The 22984-nt window shown below is 41.4% G+C and overlaps 1 protein-coding gene across 1 annotated transcript in view; it reads left to right on the top strand.

Annotated features, from left to right (window-relative positions):
* The first annotated feature begins 1177 nt into the window (after positions 1–1177).
* Positions 1178–22984, top strand: part of bmp1a (bone morphogenetic protein 1a) — a 38222-nt gene continuing 16415 nt past the window's right edge. Inside the window, exons 1-6 of the mRNA XM_042489010.2 lie at positions 1178–1468; positions 11147–11260; positions 15798–15923; positions 17332–17449; positions 18885–19063; positions 19478–19583. Coding sequence (XP_042344944.1) covers positions 1324–1468; positions 11147–11260; positions 15798–15923; positions 17332–17449; positions 18885–19063; positions 19478–19583 — 788 coding nt within the window. The 5' untranslated portion in view covers positions 1178–1323. The remainder of the gene's footprint in view (positions 1469–11146; positions 11261–15797; positions 15924–17331; positions 17450–18884; positions 19064–19477; positions 19584–22984) is intronic.

Genomic DNA, 22984 nt, shown 5'->3' with positions numbered 1-22984 from the left:
TGAACTATAACTAACTACATAGAATATATTTATACACACAGGCACAGGTAGATAATAAGAAAATAATAGCAACACTTTGACTTGTCATATACACCCATATACAGTACTACATCTGTATCTGTTTAGATATACATGTTTGTCTAGAGGTTCTCAAAATAATACAAAATACAAAAACAGATGGTACCGGAAAGATGAATAACAAATTAATCAGAATTACAGATGTGATTAATTAAATGTATAGAAAAAGGTAGGCTTAAAGTCCAGTTAAGCTCTCAGTGGTTATATGAGGTACCTACAGCCTTACTGCCAGAAAAGCTCCTGTTCCAATTAATAAATGAATAAAACTACAAATTTCCTGCCTTGTGTGTTTATTTACATTTGACTTCACTATGTCGTCGTGTAGTGTTCCGTAAATCACCAACGGGTGGCGCTCTAATCACTTCAATTTGCTCGCGACTCCTTCTATGCGAGTATTGCAGAAAGGTCAAGCTCAGTCTGCTTGTTTGTGAGTGTGCGCGCGTGTGATAGCGCGAGGTGGCGACTGGAGCGCACGTGATTGTGCGTGCGTAAATTTAGTGCGCGTTTCTGCTAGGTAGTCTCGTGCGCAATGTGTGTAAAAGGGGGTAAAAAAGGGGACAGCGAAGAATGGAGTTTGCGTGTAAACAACTTTAATTAAGCTGCAAAGAGATACAGAAATAAGTATGACAAATATGACATGTAAGTACAGTTTAAATTGTACTTTTATTGACAACATGAAAGCCAACATTGAACGCCACGAGGTCATTTTTTTTTAAACAAGCTCTTGCCCTAGGAAACTAATATCTTTACTTTGGTACATTAAATATTGAATTAAACTCAGTGGATATAAACAACAAGACTGTTGAGACAGCACAGGGGAAACTGTCACCTCAATATTCATCCTTCACAAAGAGATAATACGTAGTGAAGCAAATTATAGTCGTTCATATGCTCTTCAAGGACCCCTGATGGAGCGACTAGGGAGCAATAAAAATACACAGGGGCATCACCGAGTAGTAGGGCATTTTCACCGCCCCTGTGGAGCTGCCAGATCATCAAAGTTTCTCCGGCAGTCTACTCTGCACTCGGAGGAGAGAAATCACTGCCCCCAGAGCCAAGAAGACACCGGTGAGAGGCTGGATTTAAAACCCGCCCTCCAGAGGGATCTCGTTTCCCCCCAAAACCTCCCATTTTCTCTCTCTCTCTTTCTCTCACTCACTCTTCTGTCTCTCTCTCTCTCCCCCTCTGTCCCTCTCTCTTCCTTTACCTTTATCCTCGCCTTTCGCCGTTTCCCCCACCACAATAATGGATCTCACGGCGAGATGTTTGTGTCTCCTCTCCTGTCTCGGCGTGATATTGGCGATCGATTTGGAAGCGATTGATCCAGGCTACTATGTGGAGCCCACTGCCACATCAGAGGCGATCGACTATAAGGATCCCTGTAAAGCTGGTGAGATTTTTCCCCTTTTTTTCCCTGTTGTGCGGCTGTGTGATTCACCTTTTTGTATGTGGAGGTAGAAACATGCCACGAATCTGTTTGTGAGAACAGATCGACCGGAGAGACGCTTTTTGGAGAGATGACAGTGCTGGATGTAGTTTTTAAAAGGCTTGAGAGAACATTATGTGCATTTGTTTTGTACCGAGTGACATAGTTTGTGCAGTTTGAAACATTTTTTGAAGCACACACACTGAGTCGCCTGGGATAACCCAGCTCGGAGAGTGGTTGCAAAGATTGAGAGAATGAAAATAAAACGGTGTCTGAATGCATTTCTTGAGACTCGAAAAGTTTGGGCTTAAGTGCTCGTTGAAAAAGTTACAGCCTGCTGTTTGCGGCAAATGCGCTTTTATTTTTGAAAATGTGATCATGTATTTCCTGCAGGCGGTCTGCTGTGTATTAGTGAAAAAGCCCGAGTTGGTGGGCAAAACGAAGGATTTCTGCACTTTGATTTTAAAGACTTCTGCTCCCTTTCTGGTTGGTTTTTGTCACTGCACAAATAGTGTGTTTTTTTTTCTTTTTTCCACCGGCTGTTCACACGGCCACTAAAACAAAGTGGAGGAGGGGAGAGTACAGTGGAGCTTAGGAATTATGCACACATAATTCTGCTGGCTATTGTCTCATGGCTCAAGGTATAAACATGTCTGCTTCTTCTCTGCTGTGGTGAGACGTGTGCATTTTTACCATAATTTGGCAAAATCACACTTGTCATTGTAATCTTTGTGTGTGTGTTTGTGTATGTGTACACTGTGAGCTCACTGTCTTGCCAAATCCCTTTGGGGGAGTTTGAACAGATTGTGTTTTCCATCTGGTGAAAGTATTCAGGTTACAGATACAGAGAGTTGGCTTCACTCGGAGTGACCTCTAAAGTCCTGGAAGTGCTTACCGATTTGGCATTTGACAATATCTGATGTGGCAGTAAAGTATAAAACACATTCAGCCTTTCAACTCTCAGCCACCCAGGTATCTGTTTTCTTCATCTTTCCCCCCGAGAGGACGAGTAAGTGTATCGAGGGAGATGTAAAGATTGTGCTTTAGAGGGCTTGACATTAACACGACAGAGGTGGAGCTTTAGAAGAACCACGTCAGATGAACGAGTCAGTGAAGATGCTGCTTCCTGTTTAATTTGAGTCATACCAAGTTGTTTTGCATCACTTGTATGAAGTAATGGACATTGACGCAGTGTTCAGCTGACTCCTTTTGGACTCAAGGGTAAATGAACTAAAGGTCTATGATACCGTGTTTATATTTTGAGTCATTTTTTTCTTTGTTTCAGAGAAATGGTTGATATTTCTCAGAAATGTCTCATCAGGGACATTCCCACTTGATAATCTTCCAATCAGGTTTGGTGTTTGCCTTGTTTGTGAGGATGTTATCATTACCAGTAATCCAGTTTTAAGTGTCAATTGGATGGAGTGCAGTTTTGTTTATGGTTTCCTCTGGGCACGTCTGCAGACAGGTGGTTGGGAGACGGTCACAACTCCCACACTCTGAACCCTCCCAGTCTCCAGCTCGTCCAACACCCACCTGCTTTTCTCTTTCCCACTAAGCAGAAAAATGCCTAAGATGTCTCATCTCTCCCTTTTTCTTTTCCCTCAGTTGATACAAAGAGATTTTTCACTATAGTCAACTCCATACTAGTCCACGTTGATTCTTGGATTATTGATTTTCTCTCTTTTTCCCTCATTTTTCAAGCACATCACTGCACTGAGTCTATTTGATCGCTTTCTGTGGCCTCAGGGTCAGCATTTTTATGTCATGCTGCTTCCGCTCAGGAAAACGCTTACGGCTGTGTGAAGTTTCTAATGCTCAGCGAGGAGTGCATTTCTTTCATGTCCTCTGCGTGGCTGTCCTTGGTTAACACTGCTCTTCAATGTCAGGACTGACTGGGGCATACATGTGTGAAATTGTTCTCCTATTGTCCTCTTGGAATTGGATGCAGTCATGACGTTTAAGGACTCCATCCAGGTGTTTCAAAAAAGATGACACATTGTGGCATAGGTGTAGATTTCAGAAGGTATGCAGAGGGCATGTGTGTTTGTCAATAAAAAAGTAGCAGAAGACTTTTATTTTGATGATAATTACAGCAAAATTTCACCAGAGTGCAGGAAATTAAGTGTTTGATGCTCAGAATTTCCCTTGGAGGACCCCCAAACAGCCAGTGTCATATTTGCCCCCCCAAAACAAAACCTATGCCTCTGCATTGTTGTTATATTCAGCAAATATGTAATGGCTGCTCAGTTGACTTATTGACCAAGTTGTGACCATTTATTTTGATTTCCTCTGATTGTTTAAAATGCAACAAGTTAGTTCCTCTTCTGTGCCACTCCTTCCCAGCTAAGCCCCCCAAAATCCCTCAAAAATGTTCACATTTGCAAAGGATTAAATAACTCATCGCTCTACCAGACATGATAGAGATGTGCATTGATTGAAGCGAGCAGTGCAATAACACTGAAGTAATGCCATCTATTTAGGAAGTTAACCAGTGGAAAATTCCTTAGTTTGCAGAACTCCAAACTTGGCAGCATCCCAGGAAGTCATTTAAGACTCTAACAACCCTCTGAGATTAGATCCACTCATTTTCAAAATGAAAAATGGATGAGAACCAGTCACGCTCATTGTCTGCTCTGCTTAAATGATAATCGAGAACGCAGCGACTGGTTTGACGTGTACGTATGCATTCATTTATGAAGCAAACATCTTAATCCACCAAAGACTCCGTTGACAGCATTGTTTGTCTTTGTTGTCTGTTGTTTGAACTTTGGATACTTTTTTTAGCTGCTTTTGAGCTCCTGTGGCCTCAGCTGCAGACAGGGCAACCTGAGCACCCCCCGTGTTCTCTTGTCCTCTCTTACGCAAGTGGTTTTCTGGTCTATCTGGGCACCCGGCTCTCTCCTATAACTGGCTCAAGCACTTCACACACAGACTGTAGGTCATTCACCCCGTGCCAAGGGAAAGCACGGCGGGAAGGTGGAGGGCAGGCCAGCCACACGGTGCCACACCAGCCCAGGTGAGGTGAGTGCAGGCCATTCACGAGGGGGCTTGGTAGATTTCCTCTTGCTACTCGATGTCGGGTTTTTACTATGATTTGGTCTTTTAAAATCCTACAGATGGATTCTTTTTCATATTGTTTTAGAGCTTTGACTCTATGAGAAATCTGTTTTTATTCATTAAAATGTCAAGCAGTTGCGGTTAAGAGCCTCTGTGACCTTCGACATAATATTTTTTTATAAGTCACCGGGGTATCCTAAGTACCATGAGGTATTGACACTTCTCCAGTTAAACAATACCTGCTTTTGATCCTTTTTGTGCCCAGATGTCAGGGAAAAACACAAACTCTTTTTATAGTTTTTCTTGCAACCAATCACTGCAAGCCTTAGATTTAATGTGATGTCAGATTGGTACACTCCCGCAGCAGCTATAACTCATTCAGTCTGCGGTGTGATGAAGTTGAGCACCATGTATTTGAAAGAGTTGGTAATCCAGCATGCCTAGATGCCACCAAAATATTTGAAAATATGGCCAAATGACATACCTGTGGTGTCTGGTAGCATTTTATGCAACTGAATGCTTCCATGCAAAAAAAAAGTAGAATATAAAGGTATCGACTGAAGTGCTCTATTGGTAAAGGTAAAGGCCCCACCCCAAAACTGACATTAGCCAAAAAGTTGCACATGAACACACTGCAAAGACTACAACCAACAGACAAGTAGCATGTGTGAGAGGAAATAAATCTCCAACCAGCAGACAGTCTGTAATCACCATTCAAAAAGAGAAACTGGAAGACCATCATGATGCTAGTCAGCCATTCAGCACCTTAACAACACAATCCAGTGTTGACAGAACAAAGGGCATTTACCAGCTGCACAAACCTGCAGGAACATTTCTGTTAAAAAGCTCAATGGATCACGAAAAACAACCTTACCTTATATCTCTTAACTTAACTCTTTGTTTATTCCTTTGTTTACTGCTGAGCTGAGCTGCCAATCAGAGTGATTTAATTCAACAACAGGCTCTGCCATCTCAGTCGCTGATTCAACATATTAAATCCAAAGCCAATGAGGGCTGGTGAGGGTCAACCGTGCAGGATGCACCACAGCGACAAGGGCAACAGCTGCTTCCCATCAGCCTGGTGTTTCAGGGCCTTAATATGATGTGTGATTGGCTCACTACCACAGCAGCTACAACCCGTTCACTCTGTGTTATGGTGAAGTCGAACATGGTGTTTTTGGCAGCTCAACTGGCTGAGATGCCACCAAAACGATAGAAAGTATAGAGGCATTTTAAGCAACTTATTGGTATCAAATTAAATAGAAAAAAGGGTTTCAAATAAAGTACTCTGTTGATATCAGTAACACTTTAAGGGTGCTGGTATTGGTACTGGTATCGACATTATTTAAATGATACCCAGTCCTGTTTGAATAGCCTAAAAAAATGTGTATAATGTTTAGATGTATAACAATCTGCGGCTAAAAAACCCCACCATCATGACCAAGACCAGGGTTGTGTTTGTCATTTTTCAATGAATTTTACAAAATTGTTAAGTTTGATTTGTATTTGAGGATTTTGTTCATCTGAAAATGTCAGATAAAAACGGATGACACTCATTACCCAATCTCTCTCCCTAGGTTGTGCCCTGGCCGTGAGTTGGGGCCGCCTGTTAAACTTTGTGATTGGGCCTTTAAGCAACACTTAGGCAGATGCTTTTCTTTTATCATGGAATGCAGGCTGTATGGCCGAGCCCACACTGGGTGTTTTTTTTTACATTACAGGACCCCTGCCACTTCTCCCTCCGCAGGGTTCAGGTGATTAGGGAGCCGATCTATTGCCGCGATCTCGGTGCATTAGTCGGAACAATATGTTTGCTGTCAGAGTTAAGTAATAACTACTCTTGCATTACATTAATACTAAGTCTGGGTTCGGAGTCTAACAACAACTGCTGTGGGAGAGCTCATTTAAATGGCTTGAATGATCCCCAATTAGCCTGCCATAATGAGCAGCTTAGCAGGCACTTCTTCATTATTCACAGTTTGTTTTTTCAAAATAATTCAGTGGTGCTGTTTTGCTGTTCAGATGGAGGAATTGTTTTTCTGTCTCCTCCACCTGTGGTGCAATATAGATAGCGCTTATTTATGGAAAGTGTTGCGGGTTGATTCCAGATTTAGTTAATCCACAAACCCATTTTCACTTTGCTTTGGAAATCTGTCCTGAGAAAACCTGCTCTTTCCTCACACCAGTATATGTTATTCTGCTGTCTAAGCCACAAATATGAAGTCTGGATGGCCAAAATAGGTTTTGTCAAAGGTGAAAATCCCTGCCGTGTGGCAATGAATTATTCATCTGTAAGGAGCTCAAATGCTGTGTGTCGTTGACATTAAAAAAGACAAATGGCTTGCGAGCTGATGAGTCATTAGAGGGGCTTCGACGGCAGTAGGGTATATCAGTAATCAGTGGCAGGGATGAGCTGGGAAATCCAATCTGCTAATGGGCTTGATGGAGTGTGAAATGTTAAAGGGGAGGTAGTCTCTTGCTGTGTGCCCTTTGCAGCTGAAGTCGCTCTCATTTCGCCAGTAAGATTGAAACCGCAGCGTGGTGACAGTAACGCAGTAACTTGATGTCAGCTGTGGCTATGATGAGACTTCAGGCTTTTAATGGGAAATAATTACTCCAATCTTAGACTGTAGCTTGAGACTCGGCCAGAATCTCTCTTCTAATCATACCTTAGTTAACTTTCTGAAATGAGCAGAGTGCAGATAAGTGGACTTTTTTTCCCTTCTCAGCCTTGGGCTCAAATTGCAGTGTTAGGAAATGTCAAGGTAAGCATTTGGCCAAAGAAATAACAGCTGGTGTTGTTTTTACAGTGGAGAGAGGGACCATATTTACACGACAACAAGCCTGCATAATGCAATCCATCATTCCTTAGTTAGGATGCTGTTTTTTCACCTTAGAGACAGTTTGTCACAATACTCTTGTTACACAGGCTTTGCTACTTTCTACTTTTTTGGTACAGTTTGAAACACAGTGTTTGGAGGGACAGCGGGTAGCATTTAGCAGAAAGGGCTGGTACAGAAAGAAACCTGAAAAGTGATACTTATAATGTCATCAGATGGTAATCACCTTAACGCAATACACTATTGGCCTCCATTGGAATTCAAATACAGCGTTTGTCACCAAACACAGGCTGTGAAAGGCGGTGCCAGGGTATTGTGATGCATTCCAGGCTTACATATTGGCCAGGCTTTTACATCCCTCATCAGTAGGTCTTGTATAGGGAAAAGACTGTATAAACATCTCTGTAAGCACAGAAAGTAGTAAACCGTAGTGTTGCAGTGGAGCTGGCCTTCTAAATATAGGCTGGTGTTAGTGTCCGTACAGGCTTAGTATTGATGTTTGAGCAGGTTTCAGTGGCAGATGTCGTGGTCTGGTATTCACGGAAGGAGATTTATGGGAATAGTCGTGGAGTATCTGACACCGCAGAGGTCGAGACTAGGGCATAACACGAATCAATGGGATTAATTTGATTGAGATCTGATGTATAATCTGACTGGATGTGCTGATTGATGGGGGCAGTCTGCGATGAGTAGGATTAGGATGGTTTAGATTAACTAAAATAATTCAGTGGATTTGGACTTCATCAGAATGTTCAACACAACATTTCATTAAAGGTCTTTGTTATTTTGGTCTCAGTAGTTTGTGAAAGATACGCATCAGGGCTTTCATTGTTATTAATCAGTCAATTATTTTCTTTATTGATCCATGAGTTGTTTGTTGTGTATAAAATGTCAGAAAATGTTGAAAAATGCCATTCAGTGTTTCCCAAAGCCCCATATGATGTCCTTAAATTTCTTGTTTTGGCCCCAACTCAAAGATATTCAGCTTACTGTCATAAAGAAGTAAGGAATCAAGAAAATATGCACATTTAAGAAGCTAGAAACTGAGAATATGGGATTTGAAAAAAAAAGACTGAACTGATTAAAAGACTATCAAATTAGTTGGCAATTAATTTGGTAGTTAACAACTTATTGATTAATCATTGCATCTCTAAAACAGATTTTGTTTTTAAACCTAAATGGCCACTTTGTTTTGTTGTGTCTGATTGAAAATTGGCATCTAAATGAGAACAGCAGCTAAAAACCCTTCTACTATTACCTAACTCTTCTGCACAGATATTAGTATTGCAGCTGCAGCTGTTGTCATTTAGGTAATGAATAATGTTTGGAAAGAGATGCCGCACTGTACTCTGCGGTGATCACCTGCCATCTGCCACATTCACTGCGTTTTAATCTACAGTACAACACACGAGTCTCTCAGTGTTTGTACTCCGTAGAATTACAGTGCTCCGTATCTCGATGAGTTTATCACCTTTCTCCATAGCCTGTCCTCAATCCCAGCCTCGAGTTGTGTACAAAAGATTCCCTAAAACCGTGCGTCTGTGGATAATTAAAGCCAGGAGACAAGGGGATTAATTCACAATCCCTGAGAGTCTTTCCATAAACCTGCAACAGCGTCTCCAGGACGACTGCTGTGCCCGGGGGAAATGAGTCCTAATGCCGCCGGGCCGTGCATTTGCTCACTTCAATCTCCACTGTTGTCTGAGAACAATGACACTGCGGATTAACCGGCCTGTCTCCGGCACGGTGGTGGATGATTGGGCAGAGAGCACAGCCCTCTGTGAACCTCATGGGGGTGGGAGAAAGCTTGCACCTCGTTATTTGGTCCCAGTCTGAACATAACACTGCTAGTATGGTGCTAGTTGACAAAAGAAACAACCTCCCATTTACTTTTTTCTCTAGTGAAACGTGAGTCAAAAAGAGTTTCATAGAATTGTTTTGAATACTTCTCAGTGGCCTTATATGACAGCAACTTAGATTGAAGCACTGCCCGTTCTTTTCAGTGTTCAGCCAGTTCTGGGAATCAAACAAAAATGTGAAGATAAAAGAGAAAAATTTCTTTCTGTAGTCAGCCTATCCATCCTTTACTGTGTGACATCTGGTAGCTCCCCCTTATCGGTGGTGTTTTTGGCAACGTGTCAGTATGAGCGCTGAATGCAAGTATCTGTTTTGTGTCTCAGGAATAAGTTTGAGGGTTCTTTTTTTCGCAAGCTCAAATTAGAGGATCCTTTTGACCTCTGGAATTTAAACCTGTCATCTGTGCATGCCCAGTCTTGCAGGTCTTGATCTACACCTTTTCCTTATTGCTGTCATTAGCCTCTAATCCCAAACACCGTCATTCTGCTGTGCATCCTCCACGTCCTGCAGGGTGGAAGACAATCCTGTATCTACCAAAGCCAGCTCCAGATTGTTTCAATAATACTCTGGTGAATGCGAGCCAAGTGTTTTTTGTCTTTGTTTCTGTTGTGCTTTTCAGCCTCTGTCTCTCTTGTCTCCGAACTCTGACAAACTTTTATAGGAGAGTAGGAGATAAAAGATCTCTCGTGTGGGTGTTTTATTTTTTTGCATGCTAAAAGGAAAAAAAAGCCATGCGCTGCGTTGAAACGATAAAATCAAGTTGATCTACACATGATGAATTTTCTCTCACAGTAAGCTTTTATCATGGTGACACATTGAAGATTTACAGATCCAAACTTTTGACAAACACAACTACTGTAAATCACTCCTTCTTACCCCTCCGGGCCCCCCCTCCACCACACTAACCTCCAAACACACATGCAGAAGGCTGTCATTTTCTCTCTGCTCCACATCTGCCTTCCCTATTCAGAGCTGCGGTGTGGGCAGGGAGGATATTCCTTCTTCCTCTCTCCTTCCTTCCCCTCTCGTTGTCATCTCCTGTTCAGACAACGGATTACAGTGCCACCCCTTTGCCCTTTTCTCCCCCTCGGCTTCTCCTGAAAAAACCCATCACCCCCACCCTCCCCCCAACTCCTGCATACAAGCTGGGCCATAAATTCTAGAGACGTGCTGGTGTTAAAAGCCTGTTAAAGTGAGCGCCCTGTCTCTGCGGAGAGGACTCCTATAGCTTACCCTCCACAGAAATGGGGCATTTAGCAAGGAATCCCATAAAGCACATTCCTCATAAAGTGGGACTGTTTGGTTATTTTTCCCTCTCCTTGGCCTCATTAAAGAGCTATTACTTGTTCAAGGTGCCCTATATTATGCCATCTAGGCAGTGTCTCGCTGTATCATATCTGATAACTCCATCAATGGAAGCCGAAGCACACAGTGTGAATTTTGTTGTTTGGTAACATCTGGACTCAATTCGGCTCAGTTAATCATGTCATTGGTCAGGTTGCTGAGTTCATTCTCTCTCTTTGTTGCATGAATCTCCACGAGCCACGTGCAATACGTTGCTTACGTTTCTGTCCTATAATTTGGAGCCCAGACAAGGTGGACTTCCTGTTATCCAAACAAACATACCGCTGTTTCACAACTCTATGTCTATTTCAATGTAAGGAGAAGGTAAACAGAGCAGAGTCAAGAAAGGAATGATGTTTTTATATTTATGTGTTACATGCTCGAGGCCTTCCACGAGTGCTTTGACGGGGCCTCCATGCAGCCTACTCTGTCTGAGCACCAGGAAAAGCTTGAGGCAACTCTGCGGCTCTGACCAATGCTCCATATTGTGCAGTCGCCTCGCAATTGTCTGACATGTGCCATCTGTGTTTGTCTGTTTCAGTTGCCTTTCTGGGAGACATCGCTCTTGATGAGGAGGACCTGCGATCGTTTAAAGTGGACAGAATAATAGATATGGCTCAGAGAAGTGTCCAGATTGTTAATCACACAGACACGGGTAAGGACAACAGAAACTGAAAAACTTCAAAGATTGCAACTCAAGGTGAAAACCCCTTTTCAGTGCACTGAGGGAAAGTATTTTGGATTGGCACTCTGGATAAAATGAAACTGCAGAAAAACACCTGAATCAAACATGGTTCCCACATTCGGTTTCTCATTGAGGAATAATTCTACACAAGGGCATTTTACTCTCTAACTTTACAAGTGTCAAACCACTCAGGTCCTCTCCTCATGAGTGCTGGCAGCAGCACCTGTCAGATAGCAGTTTTTTGTTTTTCATGAGCTCCTTTAAATGTTCATGCCTACAATTGTCCTGTTTTCACTACACATTGCTACACATGTATCACCATGTTTGACAGTTATTGCAAGGCTCTGCCTGGTTAAATGTTGCTCTTAAAACAAAAAGCAGTATTTAAGAAACAGCTGTGAGTCAGCAGGGACCAATAGGCTTCACAATCCTATAAACTATAGGTGAGCATGAGCCAGCAAGTACATGCATGCCGCCGTTTGTTCACGCTGTCAGTTTGCTGTTTTTCTCTCCAGTTAATGAGTATGCTGAGGGAAAGAGACAAATTTGCAGGATTCAAAATAGATTTCAACAGCTCTCAAAATACCCAGTGGTAAAGATTGATTTATAGAGTAAATGATGACCCCTAAGGCAAGGAGTTAAGAGGAGACACAGCTCAGGACTGTAACAGAGACAGACTGTTTACTCTCATATCTGAATATCCATTTGTCCACTTGAGCAGGGTAGTCACTGCACATCTAATTGTTGTGTAGTGGAAAGGACACTCTCGTGTTGATAAATGAAAAACACTGTCAGTGATGTTGCATGAGAGTGCTCTTTAAAAACACAACATGTATTCACACTAGTGTTTTGTGTCGTCCTTCATCAGGCTGTACAATCTGTCATTTCAGTACATAAACTGGATTAGGGTTGATCATTGTAGTAATATAATGTCAATATCCTTATATGAGAGGAGATATCCTAGATGTTGGATATTGTTAGTTTTGACTTGTACCTGGTTTTAAAGGCCGCATTGCTGTAAATTGATATAATTTGCTGAACATATCCAACTGTTCTAGCTGTTCTGTTATTCTTTCTTACTTACACTTAGTCATTGTATCTACATTATGGATATTTATTTATCAAAAATCTCATTGTTACAATATCATTGCAATATCGATCTCTAGGTATTAGGTAAAAATATCCCTTTTTCCATATCGCCCATCACTATATCAGATCACTGTACACAGCCGTGGATCTTTATTAGTAGTCAAGATGACCTTTATACACTTGCGTTTCTACAGAATTGGGCTACCACAGGGGTCCTCCTAAAGGGAAAGTTCATCCCAACATCAAAAATACTTATTTTTTTCTGTAACCTGGAGTGCTATTTATCAATCTAGATTGTTTTGGTGTGAGTTGCCGAGTGTTGGAGATATCGGCAGAAGAGATGTCTTCCCTCTCCCAAGTGTAATGGAACTAGATGGCACTCGGCTTGTGGTGCTTAAAGTGTCTATACAGTTCCTATATAAAACTGCTTACAACAAGGTCTGTGGATTATTGTGAGTAACTGGGTCTTGACTTCTAGAAAGAGACATTGCTGTTGAGTTTTTCCAAATGTATTTTTGGCGCTTTGAGCACCACAAGCTGAGCGTCACCTAAATCTATTATATTTGAGAGAAGGCGGACATCTCTTCGGCCGATATCTCCAACACTCGGCAACCCACACCAAAACAATCTTGATTGATAAATAGCACTACAGGGAAGAGAAAAAAAATATATTTTTGATCTTGTGATGAACTGTCTCTTTAAATCCATATTACATACAAATCAAATCAATCTTAAAGGGTAAAACATTTTATTTATGTATTATGTAGTTATGCATGAACACACTAGAGATCCTAGGGACAGTCAGTGTTCTTAACATTTCAGTGCCAAAAGTAATCAATTTTTAGTATTCTTCACTCTCTTTTTCGCGATTATTTCTCGGTGTATGTGCACATCATTCAAAAGCATTAATTATCAAACAAGCTATCCAATATTTCAGGACACAAGACAAATTATAACTTTAATTTGTTCCTCACGGTGTCTATGAATTCAATTTGTGGTTTTGAAACATTTCTCAGTGCTGTCTCAGTCTGTCACCTCACCTCAGTGGACTATGAAATTACTTCTCATAACCTGAACAGAGCAGCTTCCTTCTTTTCCACAGGTGTGGTCAGATCTCTCCACCTCAACTTTAATCCTTCTCAGCACTTTGTTGTCTGCCTGACACAAGTCAGAGAGCAGGGACATTTGGTTGACCAAATAACACAATCAGAATAACCAGTAATGAAGCCTTTGGCCGAAACACTCTCACTTTCTAACTATGAATGGAATTAGTAGATTTAATCATTTTATTGTAATTAACATATTTTCCACAGTTTTGTCTCCCCAGCACTCTTTCTTATCAGTTAACTGAGCAGATTTGGCTGTTATCAGACTTTTCCTCAACACATGCACAAGTGTATGTGCTAATTGATCTCGGCAGGCTGCTAAGATTTACTCTTGCAGACTGAGATTCAACAGAACACATTGTTCCAGCAAGTAAAAAAAAAAAAAGAAAAAGAAATGTGCAAACTGTGGCTCGCATGTTAATCAAATTTAGACAGAAAAGATGAGGGCTCGGAGTCTTACAGCTTCAAGTATTGTTATGGAACAACCACCATGTGCAGGATGTACTCAAACCAGATGTTCATGTCTGTGTTTCTACAGCGAGACTTATAGTATAAAGAACAACTCTATTCTGAGAACGGCATGTTTCAGCCTGCAGCCTTCATCAGGGTCATTTAGGTGATGTCTCACTAAAAAGTTGTTCTTTACACGGTTCTGGAGTTTTGACCTCCTCAGTCTATTTCCCTTTTCCACGCACCACTGAGAAATGTGTACTCTAATGTTTCTGCAGTGATCTCATAAAACTCCTCACTGAATAGAGGTCAATGTGTTAATTAATCGTTTTAATAAATGTTAAATTAATTATTCATTAACTCCTGAACCATGGACAGGCAACAGTGTACCATGGGGATTTTTCACGTTTTCCTTTAATTGAAACACTGACAGATTTCAACCCAAATATTAGAAGCTGAGTGAAAGCAGCTGTTGGAACCTTTTTTTGGAAAGAAAACCAGTAGTGTCCAAGACCTCTAAAGCATATCAACGTTATCCATCCATAAACATTTTGTTCAAAGAAAAAAAAAAAGACAGGATAATATGTAAGGGATAATGTACAACAAGTGGATTATTGTGGGATGCATGACCTTTAGGAGAAGCAGAGGGGTCTTGAAACACCCTGAGGGTTTTAATTTTGCAATTATGACACGCTCGCTGCACATTATCCTGCTTATTACATGGCTGCTAACTAAATAAATCAGTCATTTTTACAGAAAATATCGATTAAAAATGATTTTATTGATTAGAAAATGTTTTTTATTGCTTCCACCAAGTGTGTAATTAGAACTGATGTAACTACCGAGTGTTGTAATTTGCAACAGAATTCAGTATTTAACAAAGTCTTGAAATAAAAAGGTATGACAGCACATTGTCTTTTTTTTTTTTTATATAAATGCTAATTGCATGGGTTAAAATCATGACTTCTTCCCAACACATCCATTAAATTCCTGCACTGTGTGAATCTAAATGTCTGTAGTTCTCTGCCTCAGTGATGAGAAATATAATACCCTATACACATTCACTAGTTTAATCTTTAACAAGGATATATATATATATATGTATATATATATATATATATCTCCTTGTTTTTTGTTTTTCTTATAAGTTGCAGCAAAAAACCCCAAACAATACTTTGAGGCATCACCTGATGTAATGCAGTCCTAAATTAATGAATTGTCTAGAATTAACATAAATGCTTGTTTGCCATTTTAGCTTGAGTCAAATAATGAGAATGCACCAGTGTGACTTCTGTTTGTTTAGATTATTTTATGTCTTATCATAACAAAGCAATGCGGAACATTAAATGCCTATTTAAACCAAATCATTTCAGTGGATATTTTGCCACTAGATGATAGCTGTAATATTTGCTTTAATACAAGTAACACCTGTTTTGCAGCATAATGAAGTACAGTAGGGAGATTGTGCTGTAGTTGATTCACATGTGGATGTTCCTTATTATAATCCCCAGGTTTAGGTGGGAGCTTAGTTGCCATGGTTACTCTACATCTGTGTGCATTTGAGTGACATAAAGTGGTGAAATTAATTTGAAAGAAAAAAGCTTCAATAAAATCCATTTGTGCAAAATGAAAAGAACAATGTTATTTGGGCAAATGTCTGTTTAAAGGACTAAATGTAATTTCCTAAATGAGAAAAAATAATTATAGCTTCTGAATGCCTTCAGTAATGTCGTGCAGTTTTAGGATAAAAAGTCTCTTTTGTTATTGGAGTAACAAGTCCAGGGTAAAACATATTTGCTCTCTATGAAAAAGTTTGAGAAATGTTATTTATATTTTTGTTGTCTTTTATGTGAAATCTTCAGGATCAACCAATCAGAGTAGCCAAAATAGACAAAGCTCACGCCGCAGGAAAAGAGCGGCCACCTCCAGACCTGAACGGGTTTGGCCTGAAGGTGTTATCCCCTATGTCATCAGTGGAAACTTCAGTGGTAAGTAACAATGATTTATTGAACCCCTTAAACAAAGAATATATTTATGTTCATGATGTGATGTAATGTTGCTGCAGAAAATAAAATATTGAGACATCATGTTTAACTGAGAATAATTTCTTAAAATGAATAAGAAATGTACTGCTGCAGAGGTGGGAGTAAGTCACACGTGAGCAAGTCTCAAGTATTTACCTTTAAGTCTCAAGTTACTGTGGTGAGAATCAATCCAGTCAAGTTGAGTCACAAGTCAAGTCATGAAATTCTGATGATCACCAGCCAATAAGTTAATAAATGAGCTAAAACAACACATTTGCGTACCTTTCTTTGTCAGTTTTCTATTGATGAATGAAGCTGGATGTTGTGGTGATTGTGTTTTTTTGAACTGCAGACCTTGAATACCACTCTACTCTTCCTACTACCACCATCGACAACATAATTCTCAAATCCAAATTTTATTATTTTTAGACTATTCCCCTCCATGATAGCTATCTTGTGCAATGAGACATGTATGTAAAAGTATTTCCCCACAAGCCACCATTATGAGACACCTCTGTAAAAGTGGTGACAGGACACCTTGAACTGCAGACAAGGTCAACTCAGACTCCTTTCCATTATGAATTTTTGAGCCGTGGATGTTTTATATTTGCAAAACTTTCCTTGAGCTGAGAAAACCGATAAAAAAATCTGTGACGTCATCAAAACATAAAGTCTGCGAGACAAGCGGGAACTCGCAGATGGGGCTGGAAAAAAACAATGTGGGCTGCATACCGCTGAAGTAAAAGTGAAAGCTAGAAAACTTTTTTGTGTGTGTGCCAGGTGAGCATCAAGGAATGAAAAGACGCCATCAGAGCATACAGTTAAAATCTATGACAAGGGATGCATGCTTCTGGATTTTTTGCTGATATAACAGATATCAGATCCAACAGATACTGATACCAATATATCCACTTTTTTCTCCACCTTATTTTGGTGATAATCTCTGATGTAGTGGAATTAACATCATATTATGCATACTCCTATTATGATGGAACCCCAGCATATGGAGACATAATATACAATGCTTTTCACCGTATGTAATATTAATTCATTGAGCAAAATAGGAAATATGACACAAGTCCCCCACCTCTGCACTGCTGTAACATGTCCTCTAGTCATGGCACTTTGGTAAAGTTTATATAATGGTAGTTGTGTTGGATAATTGTTACAAAGCTGAATAAATAAAACAAGAGTGTAAAACTTTATTAGACATCATTAAAAATAGAAAAGTTGGCATTAAGACATCTCTATCCAACTCTACATCTTAAAGCTGTTTCTAGCTGCCTTGGTTTCTATTCATTTCTCCTCTTCTATAAAATGTGTGTGCTTTTGTCAGCTCCACTGATCTCATCCTCTCTGTCATCCTATTCAGGCAGCCAGCGGGCGATATTCCGCCAAGCCATGCGGCACTGGGAGAAGCACACCTGTGTGACCTTTATTGAGAGAACGCAGGAGGAGAGCTATATTGTCTTCACCTACCGACCATGTGGGTGAGTCAGTGGGGTTTTTAGCTCCCACATGAAGCAAGCGAACAATGGTCGGCCTCTGTTGAGCCTTCGTTATCTACAGCTAATTATTTAGTGCCTAAGCACTTTCCCTTGCTTCCTCCTCAGCAGCCTTTCACCATTGTTCTTCCTCTCTGTTCGCAGTTTCTGTGTAAGTTGTTATTTCAGCCTCCTACCAGTCCTGAGAGAGTCGGCTATTCAGTGGCCAGGAATGTTTCCCGTGCCTCATCATCGCACTGCATCAGTCACTGAGCACTTGTGTCAAACATGGCATACTGAACTGCATCCAAGGGAGAGACTTCCTCCTGTTTACTGCTCTCCACTAAAGTTAGGCTCAGTGTCCACTCAGCGTTTCCTCTTTAACAGATACTCAGGGGACGTGCTGGTTGTGGCTCTTGTTGTTGCTAAGCGACTATTGACAACCTGTTTGGACGTGCCAGGCTCTTTTATTTAATGATGAAATATTTTTTAATTAAAGCACTTGCTGCTGATGGGAACACAAACTGGTGCAACCTATTAATTTGAGATTTGGAGGGAAAAGAGGCCATAGCTGTTGGGAGACATATTAGAGAGGCTCCCAGGGGACACACAAACCTAAAATGTTCCCATGTTTCAATCTCACACAGATTTAAACCACAAGCTGGAACCATTATGTCATTACACACAGTGTACCTCTCCCACTGATATGCATCACTCAACACAAACTGCCTAACAGAAAGCGGATGCAGCTCATGAAACTGAGCTTTTTCCAGCCAACTGTTGATAGCCATTTTTAGCCTGGTTACTGGCCTCCTGAGCAACAGGGATGACATTATCCACGCAGGCGGCAGCGGTTAGCAGTGGGAATGCTTGACTCTGCTGCATATTCAGCAGGCCCCCATCTGTCCTGTGCAAAGTTCAAGGCGTGTCTCAGGAGAGCCTGGCCTGGCTCGCAGTAATTAGAGAGCGGCTGTCTGGCCCACAGGGCCGTGATGTGTGCCCGTCCTCCCAGACTCCCACACTGAACCTTTCATGTCACGCTGAGATGGAGCGCTGCAGCCGGCCAGCTTCCACCGTCACTCTGAGCATTTGCATTGGCAGACGCATGAATGAATGTCACTGCTGTATGTGTGGATGACGGGTCGCCTCGTACAGCACTCTCATAAAACAGACCAGAGGTTGTTGAGATGATGTTGTTCTCTTTACAAGCTTCATTATATATGCACAGAACATGTTAAAGTATAGGAGCAAGTAGACGTTATAGAGCCAGAGACGCATTCCTTCTTCCTCTCTCCAGGGAAACATGAATTTTTTGGGCTCCCTCCCTGTATTTCCCACTTGCTTGTGAGTGTTTTTTTTTTGTAATTTACTAAAACATCGAATCGAGAGTTTGTAAACGCTGCCTCTCTGTGTGTGTCTGCGTCTGGCTGTTGGTTCATAGGTGCTGCTCCTATGTGGGTCGGCGTGGAGGGGGCCCTCAGGCCATATCCATTGGGAAAAACTGTGACAAGTTTGGCATTGTGGTGCACGAGTTGGGTCACGTGATCGGATTCTGGCACGAACACACGCGGCCTGACCGAGACGAACACGTCAGCATCATCAGGGACAACATTCAACCAGGTAGGAGTCTCAAGAATCCCTCAGCAATAATGTAAGAGATACGCAGCGAGAGGCAAAATAATAAAAGTTTGCACACACAGAAAATCTGAGCTGAGATGGTAAAAACCAAAAAAAAGGCTCATCTTCGGCCTGAAAATGTTTATAAAACTGGTCAACAGCATATAAACAGCTGACAGTCAGTATCCAGGCCAGCTTTTTAAAATTCTTGTCTGTGAAATATCACATTTTACAACCATTATCTCCTTAAAAACATGAAATATTACTGTGATTTATCAGCTGTGTCTTGTAGCCTTATTTTATGATACATTTTCGGGAAGAGAAGAACTGTATTCACCTTTGACATACATCCATAAGGTTGCACAGTATGACTCAGCTTCATATTTCAACTGTGCTTTTCCATTTTTCCTTCCGCAGGACAAGAGTATAACTTCTTGAAGATGGAGCCGGGGGAGGTGGACTCTCTGGGAGAAGTCTATGACTTTGACAGTATCATGCACTATGCCAGGAATACATTCTCCAGGTAGGAGCCGAGCCAAGTTCCACTCCATACGCCCCAGACATGAAACTAGCCTTAGATCAAGTCAGGCCAAGCTGTTTCCCCACTCTACTGCAACCTTTTAAACCATTATCTTTATTTTCCATCCCTGCTCTTAGAGTTTTATGAGTATATAGATCTTTAATGCACCAGATCTGTGTCTATGGGCTGCTGCTGAGTAATGTGGCAGGATTCCCAAAGACAAGAATGAAACACTTAATTCTCCCCAATAATAACTCACTAGAAAACCAGCATGTAGCCTGAGGACATCGAGTTCAGAAAAGGCTCACTGTACTTTGAGTGTCTGTCTTGGATCTGAATTGTTCCCTCGCTGTTTTGAGTTCATGTGCAAAGAGATAGAAACTGGTTTCTTGGGAGAAGGTGGGTCTTTAGTGGATATTTATAAAGTAGCTCCTACAAAAAGCTTCTATTTTCAACTAAGGACTCTTTTGGCTCCACTTTTTTTTTTCAACAATTGGTGTTCATATTACACGGGTCTTTGGGGAGACTGGAGGAGCACAAATGCGATTTATGTAATATTTGGAAAAGATTAAGTTGCTTATTGCTGTAATGGAAATACTGAGGGTCAAAGAATAATACATGTGATGCAAGTTGTAGCAAGAAATCTGACGGGTCTTTTTCCATTTAGCTTCTTTCTTTTGGACCCAGAGTGGATCAGACTAGATTTGTCAGTTTCACATCTAGCGTACACTTTCAGTGTCATTGTGGCTTCTGCAGCATTAGCAGTTCTGAGCAGTGGTTCAAAATGATTAAAATACAACATCTCTGAAAGACGTAAAAATTGTTCATATTATCTATTTTCCTGCAGATTGAAAGCCAAATCTTTGTAGCCATAGTGAAAGTGTTTGTCTGGGACGTGCCAGCTCCTTCCCACAGCCTGTTCAAATTAAGACTCCTCTCCTCTGTCGGTTCCTGCTGCTTTTGCAGCAGTAGCAGCCCCAGTAAAGCAGCATCGGTCCTGGGGCTGAGCTAACGCAGCAGCAGTAGCCTTGCTTCATCATGACAAAATTTCCGTGCACCACTTTCAAGGCTATGTGGAGCTTCTTGTAAAATGTGTGCTTTTACATCATGAACCACCTCATTATGCTCCTTAGGGCTCTTTGAAGAGGCTTTGGTGATTAGCAGCATGATGTTTACTCTACACGACTGCAGGGACTCCGAGAGCAAAGCCCTTCAGCACCTCCATAGCACTCAGGTGTTATAATACAAGCCTTGCTACTAAATGTCGTCTGCACTGCTTGCACAATTAGGGTCAACCGCTAATAATCACCTACATATGGTAAGGGAATGGAAGACTGGAAATTTTATTGTCTCAATTAATGTTTCCCTTGTGTTTTCCCTCATAAAGGAAACTTTCTGCCAACTTTCTAAAGCTCTCCAGGCTCAGTAAATAACTTCACGTGACTTTAAATCTTTGGACAGTGGGAAAAAAACTGATGAACAGGCACAAATGGCTAAACTGTGAGGACACAGATGAAACCAAATTTGTTGATGAATTAGCTGAATAGTGGAAACATGCTGCATAGACAAAGTTCTGTTTGTAAAAGCAGAAGTGTAAATGTGTCACGCTTACTTAACACTAAATTTTGCCACCAGCTGACCTCATTCCTTGCTCCCTGTTAGATGCTACAGGAAGCTGCTCCAGATGTTGTGCTGCCATTCAGCTCTACATAGGGGTGTTGCGGCGTCATAGGAAAGGTCTTACCAGAAAAAGGCCCACGACAAATACAAATACTTACTCTAGCCATCCGAAGCTGCGGTTGATTTGAAGTCTTTTTTACCAGCTGGGTGACTGCAGAAGCCAAAATAGACCTCTTGGGAGAAATTGACTCAGATTCAGCTTGTGAGTCATCATTGTAATTACAAAAGCATCACTACGCTCACAGCAAAGTGGCTTTTTGACAACCTGTCCATGTACATTAAATTATTTTGTAAGCTCTGACAGCCAAACTTTACATAGAGTTGTGTAAATGTTATGGTTACCTCCTACAGCAATTTGCAGGATATGACTTCAGTTTTGTGTGTGAAAACTGCATTTCGCCCCTCGCCTCTAGTGCATAGATAAACAGATCTGGGAACCTTTCAGACAGCTGCAGAAACAGTCACTTCAATTATGCAGTGCTCTACCTACAGTAGGAGTAGTTTTGACAGCCTTCAGTGAGCAAGAGTGGGTGTAATGTGATCTATGGGCAGCAGAAAATGAGGTAACCCAGACTATGATCATTACTACCTTACTCTGATATGAGAACCAGCTGCTGGCTGTCCTTTTGTTCTTACCTGGTGCTCTATGACCACGGTATATATACATTTCTCTTCATCCTCCCCACCACCCGCTCTCCCATGCCCTCTGTTACTCTCTTAGCGTATGGGCCTCTTCCCAAGTCAACTGCCATGCTCTTGCGGCAAACAGATTCTGGGAAGGAGAGAGGGAATCTTTGTCTAAACGGAGGCTGCGGCTGGGTGTAGGCCAATGTACAGAAATGCCTGTCTGACCCTGTGCATCTAAAGTGTAGGTCAAAAAAGCAGTTAACACAGAATGGAGCTGAAACATTGCACAATCTTTGGCATAATTTGATTTTGTTAGGTTTAGTGTTTAGTACTTTGCAGGAAAATGAGGGAAGAGAGAGGCATAGAATAACATCTGGTATGATATAACGTGAAACATTATCCTCCAAACTCCTTTTATCAACACAACCTTTTCTCTCTAGTGGGCTCTTAAGTCACAGGATCCTTTTGTGAACTGAACAAAGTCCACTGCAGCTGATAAATTGTTGCACTTTTCAAAAAAAGAGAGGTGTTTTTAGAGGACGGTTTTATCTCATATTGGATTTCCGTCGGCTCAGCTCTTAAAAACAGGATATTTATCCAGTTGCTGTCACTCTTACGTTAAGATTTGGGCTTAACCTCATGATCCTCTAAATTTGTGGTATGCACTACAGCCTGCTGCACAATGGAAGCAGCCCTGCCCTAAAGTATGTTTATGCCGGGTAATCCGCCCTGTTCTGTTTTCACTCCAGCACTCGCCTCTGCTGCTATCCGAATTCGTGGAACTGTGTTGATCAATAGACTGTTTAGACACAAGAGAGGAACGGCTGCCACTGCCGGGGAATATTTCACAGAGCTGTATTAGCAGACAAGGGGCTCCTGTTAGCTTTTCACAAGTCATTCCAAGCACTTCTTCTTGAGCGCTGATTGGCTGATTTACCTGTGCCAGTGTCGCTCTTTGTTACGCCATTATTAACCAGGGTGTTTGCTCGGTGTTTTACAGTAAATCACCGTGGGAAGCCAGGGCCTTTGCTGCGGGTGTTCGGAAGATTTCATGGCTTGTCTTGATGTTGTGCCGTGTCTCCTGGGGACAAGCAGGG

The sequence above is a fragment of the Plectropomus leopardus genome, chromosome 4, assembly GCF_026936395.1.
Source record: "Plectropomus leopardus strain MGB_pleo_1.0 chromosome 4, ASM2693639v1, whole genome shotgun sequence".
NCBI lineage: Eukaryota > Metazoa > Chordata > Actinopteri > Perciformes > Serranidae > Plectropomus > Plectropomus leopardus.
The sequence above is the reverse complement of the archived record's forward strand: the minus strand, read 5'-3'. Positions and strand labels throughout refer to the sequence as shown.